This window comes from Electrona antarctica, assembly GCF_951216825.1.
Source record: "Electrona antarctica genome assembly, chromosome: 2".
Classification (NCBI taxonomy): Eukaryota; Metazoa; Chordata; class Actinopteri; order Myctophiformes; family Myctophidae; genus Electrona; species Electrona antarctica.
Window position 1 is genome coordinate 41,392,751 of NC_136807.1, and position 12,805 is coordinate 41,405,555.

The 12,805-nt window shown below is 43.7% G+C and overlaps 1 protein-coding gene across 1 annotated transcript in view; it reads right to left on the minus strand.

Annotated features, from left to right (window-relative positions):
* scn8aa (sodium channel, voltage gated, type VIII, alpha subunit a) overlaps positions 1 to 12,805 on the minus strand; it is a gene marked incomplete at its 3' end in the record, with an annotated part of 62,303 nt that extends 49,498 nt beyond the window's left edge. Inside the window, exons 1-2 of the mRNA XM_079515460.1 lie at positions 12,703 to 12,805; positions 9,402 to 9,745 (exon numbers count right to left, since the gene is read on the minus strand). Coding sequence (XP_079371586.1) covers positions 9,402 to 9,677 — 276 coding nt within the window. The 5' untranslated portion in view covers positions 9,678 to 9,745; positions 12,703 to 12,805. The remainder of the gene's footprint in view (positions 1 to 9,401; positions 9,746 to 12,702) is intronic.

The window sequence follows — 12,805 nt, forward strand, 5'->3', positions numbered from 1 at the left end:
TAGGGTTGCGTGGCTCCAGAAGGAGAGACAGTGAACTCCGCTAGCGACTACCGACTGTCTAGAAGCTTCCATGAGAACAAAGTAGGAACGTGAGTGGAAATGCAAGAGCGAACTGTGCATTAGTGAGTGACGGCATATCAACAGTCCGGCCCTGGCTCCACATTTCAGACAGCAACAGAACCTTGTTTCTTTCTTGTGCACTGCTGAACTAGGGGTGTTACATAACTGACAGCATGTGCTGTGTGAGTGAGGGAGGTAGTCTGAGACACACAGATGGAAAGAAACAGACACCGACATTCTCACACACACACACACACACACACACACACACACACACACACACACACACACACACACACGCACACACACAGCGTGACAGATCTGTCATATTGAGACACCATATTCTGTGCAATACACATCCAAAGAACAGTTGCATGCATGCACATTGCACAAGAAGTGCGTTTCTCCACATCTACCTATCTATCTATCTATCTATCTATCTATCTATCTATCAGCCATTTTTCTAAAATACAATACACCCTGTTTTGTTGACAAGCGTGACCGTGCTAATAACATTACTATAACAAATATAGACTCACATGATCGACATAATTTAAGGTAGACATATATTTAGTTTTTGAGCCCCTCCTATCACCAACTTCACAAACATTAAATACCATTGACAATGAAGGACAATATTGCGTGTTTGTGTAAACACAAACATTGCGTAACACAAACATTGATGGCGAAGGTGAGGACGCAAATTCTGATTGATATGAGATGATGTACGATGATAAGAGTGCCCCTCACTTCACATGGGTGTGATTTTTGAGGGGTGCTAGCCTGTTGTCCCCACACGTCTCAATATTTGCCATTGACAATGAAAGGAGAAATTATATGTGCCTCAAATATGACGTAAATTTGTGGCAACACAAACATTAAACGCCATTGACAATGAAGGGAAACTTTACGTCATATGTAGACGAGCAAATCAGCTAACCAATCACATAAATTCAGTTGTTCATGAATCATGAGATGATGTATGATGATGTATAATGATAAGAGCGCCCCTCACTTCACACAGGTGTGATTTTTTGTGAATTGTCATTCGCAATTGCATAAACTTAACCACTCACTGCAGATTGCAGCAGTATTAACTGAACAATAGGAAATAGAAAATGTAACATTTAAAACTTAAAAACAGACATGACTCAATATGACAACAAGACAATTCCCCACTATGCTATAGGTATAGGGTATTCGCATGCATAAAGTGAATGGCAAATTGAGTGGCAAATCGAGTGGCAAAGTGAGTGGCAAGGTGAAAAGTTAATGCAATCAGATTGACTTTTCTGTTTGGATGTATGGGCTGTCAAGGACAGAAAGTCGTTTTTTCACTTTTTTGCCGCTCAGTAGGCGTTCCCGCATAACTTCCGGGTATGATGATGATGTCACGCGCATACTGTACAGTACACTTTATTCACTAAATGAGGAGCCAAATAACATCACAGCATCACCCCATTACATATGGGGATGATAATATGAGATGATAACACACTATTTTGGTGATATTGCCGAGCCATATTAAGTAAACATTAGCCTATAGTGAACTCTGATTACCGATAAGTGTAATTCATACAATACGACAGAGCCAGGCTTTGAGCTTGTAGATCTGACATTTTCGGTTCTATCGTATGGCAGAGTACAAATTATGCAATAGGCTTAGAGGTTCAATTTGCTATTAAAACATGAACATAATTATTCATGTTTAGGTAAAGGTGACCACTATGAGATCTACACTGTGATTTACCTGTCATACCTGTCATATGACATAATACAAACATTGGCAGGCTCCAATTAACAATGGAACTTACTGGTGCTTAAGCCCCATGCATGGCCGTCAGCTTGCAGGGCCCTGTGTGAGACTATTTCAAATAGGTATACACTATACAGCTGGTGCTTCCGTTGAAACCGTATTCATAGGTCACCGATTTCAATGTAACGCAAGTTACGCAACACAGGAACCCCAGCTAGTGTTTTTGGTCGTCCAACAGTTTCTTAACACTTAGGTCACATTCCCACCTAATACTTCGGTAGACTCGATGCGAATGGGCATAGAAATTGGGATTCTTGCATATTTAATTTGCTGCGGTTTGCCTTCATACTGTCATCCGCAGCAATTGGAAACGCAGCAGGGGGGACCTTTATCAATGTGTTCCATTCATAAACTAGCCTACACAGTGAAATCTATGGTGATAAAATTATACTCATAACGTGCATGTGTCGTGCCGTCTGGGACCCCCCCCCCCCCCCCCCTCTCTCTCTCTCTCTCTCACTATACACACGCAGCCACGCACTGTTCTTTTGGGCATGGAGGAACAGCGCTGAGCGCACTGATATAACAGACAGCAGCGCAAAATGTTTACAAGTTTATCGAGATGAAAGTCCCTACTCCCTACTCCCCACACAGTGACAGCACTCCATGTTTACAGCACGCACAGACAGACTGACAGAATATTCTGTAGGCTATACACTGCAGTGTTTTTATGTGTTTCCTTAAGCAATTGATTAATGTACTCGTCCTCATTCGATTGCATTCACACCTGCACCGAATCGTAATCAAGTGCGATTGGAAGCAAAGCAAAACCCCCGTTTTTGCTCGGAGTAGAATGCGGTTCTTTGATACGCATTAGGATTCGAATGAGCCTTCACAACTGCCAAACGAAGTGCACTTTCTGACAATGCGCAGCAGGATTCGTTTTAATCGCAGCAAAGCTTTCTGGTGTGAATGTCACCTTAGACTGCCCATCATCAGTTGGAACCAGCACATTGGTGTGCCCAGTTATTTGAAGGTGACACAAGACTCCATCTTGCAGATAGCATAGCATCTAACCACCCGAGGCATGATTTCTTCTAACGCGACTAGCGACGGGACCGCGATGGGTCGTCAAAAACACAATCTTTGATTAGAATTGGAATCATTGATTTAGATTATTAGCGTTATTAGCATTAGAAGATTTTGCCTCCCGTCCATTATAATAGAGGGGGGGGGACACTTTTGATTATGCACCAACCGGAAATTACATTGAAAGTTGCACAACAGGCGCTCCTAGACTGTAGTGTAACGCTCACTGATAATATCAAACAATTAATTCTCCTACTTTGGTCTAATCTCCGTCCTGGGCAGTGTACGTAATTAATGAAATAGACTTGAGCAGTAAGGTGTTAACCACTCGGGGAGCATATAACTGTATGTGAGCAGCGCATAGGAGCATCGGCGGTGCACTGAACGCATGCGCGTTCATTCACTGGGCGCGCAAACGCAAAAAGTGTAATTCTTGATTGTGTTACGCGCAGACGAATCATGGGGCCCTTTAATTTGGTGTAGCACCAGGGTCCTCGCAGGGGTTGATTCGTCACTGTTACGTTGGGGAACTATTGCTCAGATCAGCCAAAGGTTTCACTGTGAGTATATGAATATTGCAACTTTCCTATTTACCTACACTGTAACAGAACCATATTCCATCATATTCAGAAAATTAGAGAACATAATATATATACAGGAGTTTGCTCCCTCATTCATAACATAAATCCTGTATAACCACTTATAAATATCTATAGGCTTAGGCTATACTTTGTTGAACAGGGTCTGGGTCTGTACTTGGCACCGTCCCTTTTTCTCTATACCAGGCGCGTAGCGTGGATCAAATGATTGACTGGGCAAATTAGCATCGATTTTGCCGACGTGCTAATGGGGGACCATTTAAAACAAAGGCGGCTTGCATGCTGTAGTTTGCTACTATTAAAACAGACATTTGCATGCGCAAGGGCTGCCAAAGTAGGCTATCTTTTGTTGTTTTTCTTGTTTTTTCACCCCTACTCTTCGAAGTTAGACTGGGCCAGCTCTAAACTGACGGGGCCACGGCCCATGTGGCCCAATGGACCCTACACCGGTGCTCTATACATGAAATCTCTGAGATGCGATGAGATCTACAGGCTCACAGTGTCCGCAAATCGCGGTGCATCGTGAGCTTGTAGATCTGCCATTTTTGCCGAATGTTCGACTATGATGATATGCCCAGAATGGGGACACTATAGGGTTCGTCTGTACATTGTTTCATAGGTAAGACCAAGTTAAAACCTTGAACCTACATTCATCTACTGCAGGAGTTTTCAACTGATTATGAACCAGGGACGGACCACCACCCTGACTAAGGATCAACCTGGGGACCACTCTTGTGTTGGGAGGGGGGATATGGGCGTATTGTGGTGGGGAGAGGCTTGAAATGAAATATTGACTGTTACGGGCTTCATTTCATTTGTTAATTTGAGGTGAATTAAATCAAGCCCTTATAGGGAGTCAGGGACCAGTCGAAATTTAGGAAAAGGTGGACCTGGAGGAAAATAGGAGACGGTGATGCTTTTCTAATTTTAGTCGGAGGGAGGGTGAGCTAATTTCACTTCGAGTCCGAAGGTAATCCAATTTCGATAATAAATAGTCTGGGCTTTATATATCCATGTTTTACTACAGCTTTTCTGAATTCAGTCGAACTTTGGCTAACGATACCCCTCTGTTGCTTTCACTTGGTACTTCCCAACAACATCCTCGCTGTTGGGTAGTTTCTCAGATGAAGGCTGGCTATGCGAGGCTACAGTTTCTCATTGTTCCTGCTATGTGTCAATCATTGTGATTGGCCTATCCAGACACTGGGCGTGTGCAGTTTTCTTTTCACACCTGAGACACAGCTGTCTCCTCGGTGTGTCCTGTCTCTTCTGAGCTCGCAATGCATTTCCAGTGGGAGTCACACGTGGTTTGATGACACAACCTTGTTGCATCAACAAGGTTGTTGTTAGGAAAAGGTGGACCTGGAGGAAAATAGGAGACGGTGATGCTTTTCTAATTTTAGTCAGAGGGAGGGTGAGCCCCCCCCCCAGGGTGAGCCCCCCCCCCCCCCCCCCCCCCCCATGCAACAAGGTTACAAGGTTGTGTCATCAAACCACGTGTCTCCCATTGGAAATGCATTGCGAGCTGTGCGACACACAGAGGAGTTAGGACACACCGAGGAGACAGCTGTGTCTCAGGTGTACTGTGAACGTCCCCTTACAGAGACAGACAAGTTTGTCGTCTGTCTGTAGTCCCTCCTAATCCTATCCACATCACTGGACACTTTCTTCATACCAACCAAGGTTTGACCCTGAAACACTATTAATTAAAAAGTATGCTATACCAGAAGGTTTTTTTTTCGCCCTTGTGCGTGCCCTCTCTCTGTGTCTCGCCCCTCCCGTTTTTGAGGGGCACCAGCCCCTCCTATACACAGGTTTAATGTTTGTCTTTAGTTCAATGTCTGTTTTGTAAATGCATTGACAATGAAGGGAAAATGTACGTCATAAAGTGTCATTTTATATTGTAAGTAAGTAGCCTTTCCGAGCCATGAGGCCCATAGGGCAGAAGCCTATCTCCTGTTTCTGTAGCGTGAGGCAGCTTGATGTACAAGTACATCCCCTGGACATGACGCTAGTATGTCGCAGGGACTTACCCCCAATCCAACCCTTGATGCTGAGTGTCAAGCAGGGAGGCACTGGGTCCCATTTTTTAGAGTCTTTGGTATGACCCGGCCGGGGATTGAACCCCGACCTCCCAGTATCAGGGCGGACACTCTAACCACAAGGCCACTATTGTTAATGGCGTTTAATGTTTGTGTTTGCACCGTTTGTTTTACATCATCATTACATCACCTAATCAACATGAGTTAGACTTTAATATATTAGCGCCCACGGGGTGTGATTTTTAATGATGGAGCTGGCGAAAACTTCTGGGAACTCGGATTACTCTCGTTGACGGTTCTGGCCCTCCTCTCCACTGACTCCCTCGGCTCGAGTGCTGCTGCTATAGTGTTATCTATCTTTCTATCATGGTTTGGCAATCTATGACATAATGTGCATTGTGCGTAAACACACCACTTTACACCTACTAAACAGCTTTACAAAGTTGCCTAGTGTCAATTGTATTGCCTAGTGTTTTTGTATTGACTTGTGCTTTTGTTTGAAATGTACCCATTCTGCATACTGTGAAACAATCAATCAAGGGGAGCGTGGTTCATTTTCGTTTAATCACTTGGGGAGGGGACTGGATTTGGGAGGGTGATGGTATTTTATATCAGGGCACATACATTTCCTCCAGGGGTATCCCTACATAAATGTCGACCTGTCCCTTAAAGCTGCTATAAGCAATAATACAGTATGTCAAAATGTTAATGACCTTTTTCTTTTTTGGTATTCAGTAAAACGCTCCGAAAAAATGTAGTCTCTGTGACACATCTGCATTCAAAGATGTTCCTACAAGCTTTGTCATTGGTCAAAAAAAAAAAAAAAAAAAAAACGTTTGAAATGACTCAGTCATCGACTAATGACAAAGCTTCAAGGAAAATGTTTGAATGCAGATTGCGGCCCCTAGATGTGTCACAGAGACTACATTTTTGGGAGCGTTTTACCCATTGCTGACTGTATGAATACCAAAAAAAATAAATAATAATAAAGTCATTAAAATGTTGACATATTATTGCTTATAGCAGCTTTAACAGTCATTATTTAGCTGACATGCTAGTGGTCCAGACCCTCAAAAAGATTGAGAACCACTGATCTATTCCTTTCCCATGGTTGCCCTTATTCTGTTCTCTTAACCTTCCATATTAAACCCATGTCTGATTCATTGCAACTTATGTATGAGCGAGCAGACACATGCGATTGATTATATGGGCACATAATGCACATTTCCTGAAAATGGTGACTCAACCAGGTGGTTACACTTTCCCTTGAGATTCTAACTCCCTTTTCTGGAAGTTCTTGACGTCCGACTTCCCAGTAAATTACAACATTGACGGGTCATCATACATCACCAGGGCATTAAGTGGTGCAGTGTTTCTCGGCTATTGGTCGATACAAAATAAATCTTCAATTTTCTAAACATTACTAAATGCATTGCATTGGTCGGGGACCACATGCCCCTTGATCTACTGGCAGGGATGACTCCTCAGGGATGACTTTCTATTTTTCTTTTTTTTTTCTATAATTTTCCTCCCATGATTTTGCAACCCATTTTTTCACCCAGTGTCAATTATCTAATGTAATCCTAGGCGCTACAATTCCTCTGCCAACCTGGGGGGGCAGCATCGACCTCATGCTTCCTTCTATGCATGAGGAGTCCAAGATATAGGGGAGGTTCTCCGGTCGGACGTAGCGCGTGAAAGGAACACGTTATTCCGACCAGTTCCTTTCCCCTCCATTAGGCGCCCCGGCTGGCCAGGGGGAGGTAGTTTAGAGACCAGGATTACTGCATGTTTTTTGTGAGGGTGCCTACCCTAGTATAGGGGACACGGGGAGAACATGCAAACTCCACACAGAAAGGCCCTTTCGCCAACCCTGCCTCGGGTATGGGCACTGATGACGCGGAGGAGGGAACACGCCCCCTGCGCCCACAGCGTCCCCAGCGGGAATCGAACCCAGGACACCCAGGACACCTCACACCTTCTAGCTGTGAGGTGAAAGCACTACTGACTGTGCCACCGTGCCCCCTCAGGGATGACTTTCAAGGTCATCCACCCCAGAGCCAAAGCAGCACAGCATCACACTCCATCACAGTCAACTTCCTCTCAGACGTGACACAAACCTCAGTGAGCCATGGCTCCTTTAGACAGCCAGAGTCATCTCAGCCCGCCCGGTGCTGCTAGATTTCATTTTGGAACAATTAGTAAAGTCTGTCATGTGGAAACAACAGTGTTTCAACAGTTTCCGCCTCCGACCTTTTCCCCAAAGCCCTGGAAGCCATCAGAGGCATAGAACAACCACCTCAACAACTCAAGCCTCTCTCTCTCTCTCTCTCGCTCTCTCTCTTTCTCCTTCAAGCTGTTAAACGTAATTATGTTCTGTAACCCAATCATGAAATCAAAGAGAGTAAAACACACTCACTCACTTTGATAAGCTTTGTTTTGTGGGGAGGCAAGTTTTTCGAAATTCATCATAGCACAGAGAATCCAATATCCCCAATATGTGTTAGGGCCAGATTGACAAAGACACAGATATGCTGGTTGTCTTGCAGCTATGCCTAATAGTCTGACAATTTTTCTTGGAACCAATTGCAAAATATGGAGGAATAACGTCTGTCAGACAGTACAGAAGATGACAGTATGTTAGCCTTTTGTTCTATATAATGGACGTCCAAATCTCAAAAACCACCACACCACTGCTTCTTCTATCATTGACCAACAAAACAAAATGACCACATCATGCTTTACTGACAACAGAACAGTTACCCTTTTGTTTTTACTTCACACTAATGCATGAGCATCATTCTAGGGTCATCGAATGTGTGCTTTAGACCTATTTACTGACATATTTCCCAGAGATCGAAATTACATCCCTTTTTAGTCACTGTTCCTTTTAAAACAAGCCTGTGACTGAAGCTCCTGCTATCCGTGCAATTATGTTGTTGTTTGTCACCTGTCTGTATATTGCCACATCATTTTAGTTCAGTGGTATAACCAGTAAGGCGCCCTGAGGGCAAGAAGCGACCTCGCCCCACGCATCCGCCTGGGTGACAGCAGACTGCTCGGCGAGCGTTGGCGCTTTGGCATGGGGCTTGGGGGGGTCAGATCAACATATGGAATGAATTCTGTACTGGCCATATGGAGCATGTCTTGAGTGTACAGGGTTTGATGAGGTCAGATCAACATATGGAATCAGGAAGCAGGCTGGTCTACTTTCTATCAGGTTGGTAGTGGCAACTTATCATTTCATTGGCTGCCGTAGTCACCTATCTTTCTGATTGGCTGCCTCGTCTCTAGGCAACCAGACCCTTTTTGCCTCTAGCTGACCTCTCAGCCAATGGGATAGCATTGCATTGCAGCCAGCAAGTTGCAACAACAACCCACTAGTTATTTCACCCACAATTCGGCAGATATAATAACGCAGCTGGTAATTATGATTCTTGTTTGGTTATAGGTGGGTGCAAACTATTTGAGTGATTTCAGATCCTTCAACTTGGTTGATATACACAATCAAATTAGCCTTTTTAACAATTTTGGGAACAATTTCATGCTCTCTTCTTTGTGCGCATTCACGTGTGTGCATGTCTCTATCATAATCTGCTTAATGTGCACTTTAGAACTGGAATTCTGGCAGAGGTTGCAGACCAACACACCATCAAAGGGTAATTCATACTTTTTCCACAAGACGTGTCATTGGCTAAAAGAATAACACATTTATAAGCGTTTTCCACTTCTGTTGTTTCTGTCGAGCAACACCGCTGTGCAACACAGCATAAATCAGGCTTTATGGTATATAATATACGTGAGAGGAGCAGACGCATCAAACTTGGGACATGAAGATTGACACTGGGAACTCACTTTCTGAGTATTCTTGTAGAACGGGTCTAATTCCTCCAGTGGCGTCGCGACCATTCCCTTAGGAATATCCCCGTAGATGAAGGGGAGGCTCTTCCCAATCTCCAGGTCATTGCTGGGCCTGGGCTTGTTCTCGTCGTCATCGTCACGATAGCTGCTGTCCTGCTTGGGCGGCTTCTTGTTCTTTTCCTCCTCGAGATGCAGCTCTTGGTTCGCCAAAGACTCCGGGGTAAAATACTTGAAGCTGTGAGGCCCTGGTGCGCTAAGGGGTGCGGCCATGTTTTCATCCTGCAGCTACTTGCTCTTTAGTGTTCTACCATCCACGGTAGCCAGCTCTGCAGGGTGACCTGGGTAGAGAGACAGCAGCAATGGTCAATCAATAATTCTCAACATTTGGTTTTATTTCAAGGACCCATCATGATTTGATATGCATGATTATGCTGCCAATGTATCACATCATTGACAGGATAGTCCTACTATACACAACAAAGTTGTTCATTTGACACTTTAAAGTTAAATTAACACACTCTCTGTGTCAGTCAGGCCTGTCCTCCAAATTAATTTCAATTTAAATGAGCTGGTTTATTAAGCATTTGAATGTCATATTCAAGTCATGTTATTCAGCATAATCTCAAACATATTTTACATTTCTAAATATAACTTGCATTTGTGCATACATGTGTGGATCCATTTAAAATGATACGAATAGCCTAAATGAAGTGCCTTTAGATCAAATGTACGATATTTAATAATTTCCTATAATCCCATAATGCCAGCCCTGACTAGGGTTGGGATCCTTTGATTTTAAGATTCCGGTTCCTTAATGATTCCCTCTTAACGGTCCAATTCCTTAACGGTTCCCTTTAACGATTCCTATGTATTCCTACAGTTGGGTGCCACCGATATTGTCCCTTATCATTATTGACCCATTTAGGCCTGACCTCAAAATTTAAAAAAAATCCTTCTAAATCCTCCAGTTTACTGAACTAAATATTTTCACGATTTTTCAAAAATAGCAGACCTACAAGCTCGTAGCGCGCCACTCGGTGGCGCGCTATGAGCTTGTAGATCTGCTATTTTTCAATAGCTAAATTATAACAATGTTTAAAACACCAAAAGGGGTTCCCGCCCAAAATGGGTTAACTGTCCTTTTGCACAGATCACGCAAACCTCAGCAAAAAGAAAAGGACAATATCGATGGCCTCCAACTGTATACCTCACTGGTTCTTAAAGTGAGGTCCCCCTAGGTTACTGGTTCTTACAGTGAGGTCCCCCTAGGTTACTCCAGGGGTTTCCAAATGGTCTGCAACTCTGAGAGTATACAAATGGAACCAAATGGACCCTCACAGGTCCATTTGGTACACTCTCAGAGCTAAGGTGGTCCTTGAAATTAGAACGTTTAAGAACCCCGCCTGGTATAGTAATTAATTGCACAGCAGCAGACATGAAGTCCACATACCGGCTCTGACAGTGTTCAAGCTGCAGTGGATTTCAGATGGATTGATGACACATGGGTGGCAGGATAATTGAGATGAGAGGTGTTCAGGCCAGGCCAGGGTGGGGGTATTCAGGAGAACACAGCTGCAGCAGCCCAAATGAGAGCAGCTGCCAGCCACCATAAAGCTCACTGGCAGAGTGCAGATTGTGTGGAAACGCTTCCCATTATGGTGTGTATTTCACCATGGCTATTATATGCAAACACAGACTAAATCTGTTTAACCCTACAGCAGTGTACTGCAGATGCTCCTCCTCATGGATGTTTAAGGCCTCAAGCCAAAGCAATGAGTGCTATAGCATCTGGTCACTAAACATTGGGCATTACCCAAGTATTTCTGGGCCCTTATGTTTCTTGGATAACTAAGTCTAATCAAAATGCACTTTGAGAAAATCTGACATGCATGACATTGGATGCTTCTTCGACGATGGTCGTTTAGAGCCTTTAGATTCATTTATAGGCTATACTCCATCGCACGACGGTGTCGCCTGCCAAAACAACTATTGCGATGCGATAGCAATAGCTTGTAGATCCGTTTTTTGTGTGCAAGCAACACCCATACAACTATAGGGCGCTGTCCATTTCAGCACCACTGAGCCCAATCCAAGACAGCCTATAAAATGTAATGTTCTTCATGCTGCAGTCAGACTCAGAACGGGATCAAATAACAAAAACACGACTTGATGAGGACTTGAAGAGAGTAGGCCTGCATCCTGTCATTAAGTTCTGGTACCGGACCGGTCTCCTCCTCCATGGGCCTAAGGCATGGTGATGCGTTGCGTGATTCTGTGGGCAATCATTCTGATGATTTGAGTCGTCATCCAATATTAATTGACGCAATATTAGGTTAAAGTGATTTTTTTAAAACTCCACTGCTGTTTAACATGCATGGGCCTATACACAATTTGTACAGAGAGCAGATAGCTGCTTAAACAGTAAGAGGTTTGAGGTAACATTGCGCACAGTAGGTTTTAAGTGCCCCCTATACAACCAAATTGACCATACCAACTGCTGCAGTGGGTGGTTTCTATATATGTCGGAAATGTCATACTGAAATTTGCAGACGTGGATTTAATAGAATCACCCGTTTAATCTGGCTATAACTTGGGGATATTCATTAACGATTGTATGACGAACATTTCAACACTAAGGTCGATGGAGAATATGAGGCCTATATAGTTTTTATTAAAACATTTTCAGGACATGTAGCCTTGTAACACGAGCCTTGAAGGATATATGCACCACACCCGCGGGAGCCATGTCGGCTTCCAAATCAATAAGGGCCACATCTGTTAAATAACCCCCATGAAGCCTAATCATCAAATAAAGAAAGACAAAATACAGAAAATTACATTACCTGTGATGATGCCACACAAAACGTCGGAGAATTGTGCCAATTTTCGAGGCTATTGATGACGAAAGAAGAAACAGAGTGGCCACTCAATATCAAACCCAGATTCGAAGCAATATGGTTCATTATCTTAATCCGGTGGATGGAGCAACAGAAATTGGTTGGCAGAAGACGATAGCCATACTCGGTTTCACCTGAAGCAATCGAACGGCAAAACTGTCCAGCCTAGCCAAGCAATAATAATCAGATAAATGCCTTACAGTCATAATCCTTTGGAAGGGCAGTGATTCTGATGTTCGGCGAGCGAAGGCATCCTGTTCGATTCCCCCGAAAAGATGAAGCTAGGCAGTGCGCGGCTCTGCGACATTTGTGCAACTGACAGGGTGGTAAAATTACCCTGGCTTTTTAGCTAACACTGTGTTCTTTTGACGAAGATATTAATAATCTGTGCAACTTACTTCGTAAGCGTTACAGTGAATCCATAAAGGCGTTGATTGACTGAAGATGTCGAGAAGATTCAGGAGAAACTGCGGTTGTCGCCATATTGTTGTTAGTATCTCC